Source organism: Aplysia californica, unplaced genomic scaffold (assembly GCF_000002075.1).
Source record: "Aplysia californica isolate F4 #8 unplaced genomic scaffold, AplCal3.0 scaffold00875, whole genome shotgun sequence".
NCBI classification, from domain to species: domain Eukaryota; kingdom Metazoa; phylum Mollusca; class Gastropoda; order Aplysiida; family Aplysiidae; genus Aplysia; species Aplysia californica.
Window position 1 is genome coordinate 152,510 of NW_004798145.1, and position 4,034 is coordinate 156,543.

Here is a 4,034-nt window from a genome sequence, read left to right on the forward strand (position 1 = left end):
CATCCTCAATTAGATTCTACATGTATCACGGCATGCACTTTAAGCCCAAGTGTAAAAAAAATACCCCACCCCCTCCCCCCGTCCACACTGGTTAAGTCCCGAAAAACACCTCGACCAATGCGACCGGTGTGAATGAACTTTGTTGACCCCGACAGCCGACGGTCCCCGACACACGTGCTACACGTGCTACTCACACGTACGAGGCCATGTCACGTGTTGCGAATGAGCGTTTGAAAGTTCCACTGACAGGTCTGATGAGCCCGACTAACCAGAACTCAGACGATGCTTGCTTTTAAAGCAACGGCAGAACAACAAATAGATTATTCTTAGGCCCATGGCATAATTGTTACAGTAATCAGGACACCATCAGAGAATTCTGGGTTATAAAAGCGTAAGTATATCTTGAGCGTATCCATGTCGGAATTCAAAATCGATACTACGTAAGTTTTAGTTCAAATAACGTGCGTGAGTCATCTGCTGGATTCGGCATAGATGCTTCAGAAAGTAGCGTTCCAAGTTCCTGGCGATAAAAAATCCAATCGGTACTTCCAAGCAAAAGAGATTGCATAACTTTTTATATTTTTTTACCTAGAATCGGACGCAACAGACGCAACGACAAAAAATCAGGATACTGGCGATCGAAATCAGGAAAATCGGGATGCTTGAGATTTGGGGCAAAAAATCAGGATATCCCGATTAAATCGGGATGAGTGGCAGGTCTGTAATACACAGAAACATCAAAAGGAAAGAAAAGATGTAGGATCTACCTTTGGAACTCTTCAATCACCTGCACAAGTTCTCACCTGTGGGTTTGTAGTTCAAGATGAAACAGAAGCGCATTAACATAATATAGCTAATTTAATCATGAAATGAGCAAGTCTGCATAAATGTGAGCTATCGTGGTGAAATCAGGCGCTCGTCAAAATAATGAAATCGAAGAAACCGGCATTTTTCTGCTGGTCTGGCAATTTTTTTTTTTTTTTTGACTCAACACCTTGTATGTCCATACAAAACCATTCTTATGTGTGAATTTTATAGAAAACCATTGACTAAAAGCATGAAAAATGTAACTTTGAGGTTTCTAAGGACTCCAGTTATGAAAGTCACCAAATTTTGGCGGTCATTTTCTTGCTAATTTTTTAAACCTGGCACCCCCACATCCTTCAATTGCAAATATCTCAACTTCTATTCAAGAAAAAAGGAAATTCTTTTCATTGACAGCAAGACAAATTAACAACCTTTTTGTTAAGATGATACCAATAATTCCATATGCCCAAAAATTGACGAGTGCCTGAAGCCACTGTGACATGACACAAATAATTTTTTGTGTCGCGACACGGTGGAATCAGGCACTCATCAAATTTTGGGCATATGGGGTTATTGGTATCATCTTAAAGCTTGTTCATTTGCCTTGCTTTTGATGAAAAGAATATCCATTTATCTTGGATACAAGTCGAGATATTGGAAATTGAAGGAGGTGGAAGTCACATGGTTTCAGAGGTAAAATTTGCACGAAAATGGCCGCCAAAGTTTATTTCCTTTGCTGAAGAGTCCGTGGAAACTGAAAATTTACACTTTTGTGCCTCTAATCAATGTTTATCAATAAAATCCACACAGAAATGTGTTCTTTAATGGACATAGAAATTTGAAAAACATTCCAAAACCTGCAGAAAAATGCCAGTTTCTTCATTTCCATTATTTTGACGAGCACCTGCATTCACCACGCTGTCTCACATTAGTTTTGTACACGTCTTAGCTATGATAAGTGTTTTTTGCAATTTTTTATCGGGGTTCAACACCCCATAAGACATAAACAGGTTTTTCTAATGAATGCAGAGTACTTGGCCCTAAGGAAAGACTAAAATACTAAATGTAGGCTTGAAGGTTGGGACAATGAGGCGCTAAAATAAATTTTATATATTGACATTAAGCATAAACATCTACTCTACACGAGATGCTCTTTCACTAGGAGGGTCACACATCCTGCAGCAGTTTAATGGGTCTAGGGTCTATCTTTTACACCCCATAATCTTAACAGGAAACGGGAAAAAAAGGGGGGGGAGGGAGAGAGAGAGAGAGAGAGAGAGAGAGAGAGAGAGAGAGAGAGAGAGAGAGAGAGAGAGAGAGAGAAGGGGGGGGGGGGAGAGAGAATGTGCAAGATGTAATGGAACAACTGAGTAGCTTAATTACCCATTTTGTCAGTCTGGCTGCCCCCCAGTTCCGGCGACCGCTCCAGGTCCAAATCGATGACATTGCTGGTGTTGACAAAATTCAAATTTCCTGGGGGCGGAAAAGGAGGAAGTTTCAGTAAACAATCTGTTCCCAAAAAACAAAGGAGTAATACTCATTTTGACAGGACACCTCCCGTATAATAACAAATTCATCTGAAAAAACAATCAATTTTCATTCCTTTACTTACCAAAATTATCAATGATATGCATGCAAAAAAAACCCAAAAAAACCCAACCTAACAACAAGATCAATACTATAAAAAGAGGGATACGAAGATCTGCCAAGTTGACTTATAGAGTGCTATACTGGCCAAATGTACTCTTCCAGCTAAATCCTTCAATAATTTTATGTCTCACTTTCCCCTTAAGCAATACATGTAACAAAAATACATGTCTGATACATAATGATTTTTTTTTGTTCTGAGTTTTCATCTGAACTTAAAACAGAGTACAGCTTGGTGAGTCTTTTAAAAAAATCAGGAATGGGGAGGGGGGGGGGGGTGGAGAGTGGAGATTCATATGAAAATTATACATTACCAGACAAATTATACATCATATGAAAAGTATTAAAAAGAAAGAAGAATGAAGGACTTTGTAGCAAAATACACTGCATCCAAAATGTGAAAACAAAGAAAAAGTTTATTATTCAATTCACTACCTGTACGCTGGTAAATTTAAAAAAGCTGAATTGAAGCAGTATAAAATCATTATCCCCAACATGTTTTGTCACAAAATAATTTAAGCAGTAAAGGTTAGGTTTCAATGTGCAATGGAAAAGGAAACCCAGAGTTTGAATATCAGAGATGACCCATTTTATCACAATGCCCTACATATATATATACAGATCAGAGGAATGTAAATCAGAATGAATACCACTTCTTTCTTACTTACCCGCACTCACTTCACCACCAGTATTTTTTGTACCTTCTGCAGCAACAGCTGAAGAGTGCTGAAGTAGAAAAAAAAAAAATCACAGAAATGTTCTTAAATAATGTTATAAAAAGTTATCACATTAATTGGGCATTAATTTTTTTACATTTTTAACTAGAGGATCTGATATAGAACATGAAATCATTTTTTTAATGTTTCAAAACACTCAAGAAACACTATCGCAATTAGTTAACATTATGTTGTAAAGTTACCTGCAGTACAAAGATAATTATTCTATTTCAAACACACCGCATATTTTTCTTATTTTCTTATTTTAACTGACACAAGCATCATGAAGCCTAGAAAAACTCAAAATGGGTCTAAAGGAACGGCTCTGACAGTGCACTGAAGAGGCTATCAGTTGAAGGGAATTGTGTTAAGAATTATCAGAATTATCGCACACAAAGTCACAGGAAAGAAAATGTCTCCAATGCTGTGAATTACAGAGGAACCTGTCCAAGATGATTACCCAGTGTATTACACACAAAAAATGCCAGAGCGAGGACGGGGTTGAGAAGTAGTCATTTGTACAGGAGATTGTCTTGGACAGGTGGTGGCTAGAGCAAGTCTAACAGTAGTTCAATACACAAACTGAAGGTACAAAAAAATACCAAATCTGCACCATAAAAAATTTCAAAAGTTCTCATACAATACATTAAATACATGACAAATAAATTGAAACTTATCAAAACAAGATTCCAAAACCAGAAAAAAAAAAGAAAGCTTACTTGTTGAGACATTTCTTTCGACTGAAACAGGAGGACACAGGAAAAGAAAAATGACAAATATGCATGACTAAAAAGATAATAAAAAGCTGCATTTTTTATATTGCCCTCTACGGAACTGTGGCATGAGAGAGAGAGAGAGAGAGGG

At 37.5% G+C, this 4,034-nt stretch overlaps 1 protein-coding gene across 2 annotated transcripts in view; it reads right to left on the reverse strand.

Annotated features, from left to right (window-relative positions):
- Positions 1-2,150: 2,150 nt before the first annotated feature.
- Positions 2,151-4,034, reverse strand: part of LOC118478720 — a 13,039-nt gene continuing 11,155 nt past the window's right edge. The window contains exons 9-11 of one of the 2 annotated variants that reach the window (XM_035972853.1): positions 3,890-3,910; positions 3,123-3,180; positions 2,151-2,280 (exon numbers count right to left, since the gene is read on the reverse strand). In XM_035972853.1, the coding sequence (XP_035828746.1) occupies positions 2,183-2,280; positions 3,123-3,180; positions 3,890-3,910 (177 nt within the window). In that variant the 3' untranslated portion in view covers positions 2,151-2,182. The remainder of the gene's footprint in view (positions 2,281-3,122; positions 3,181-3,889; positions 3,911-4,034) is intronic. The other variant, XM_035972854.1, reaches the window with a different exon arrangement.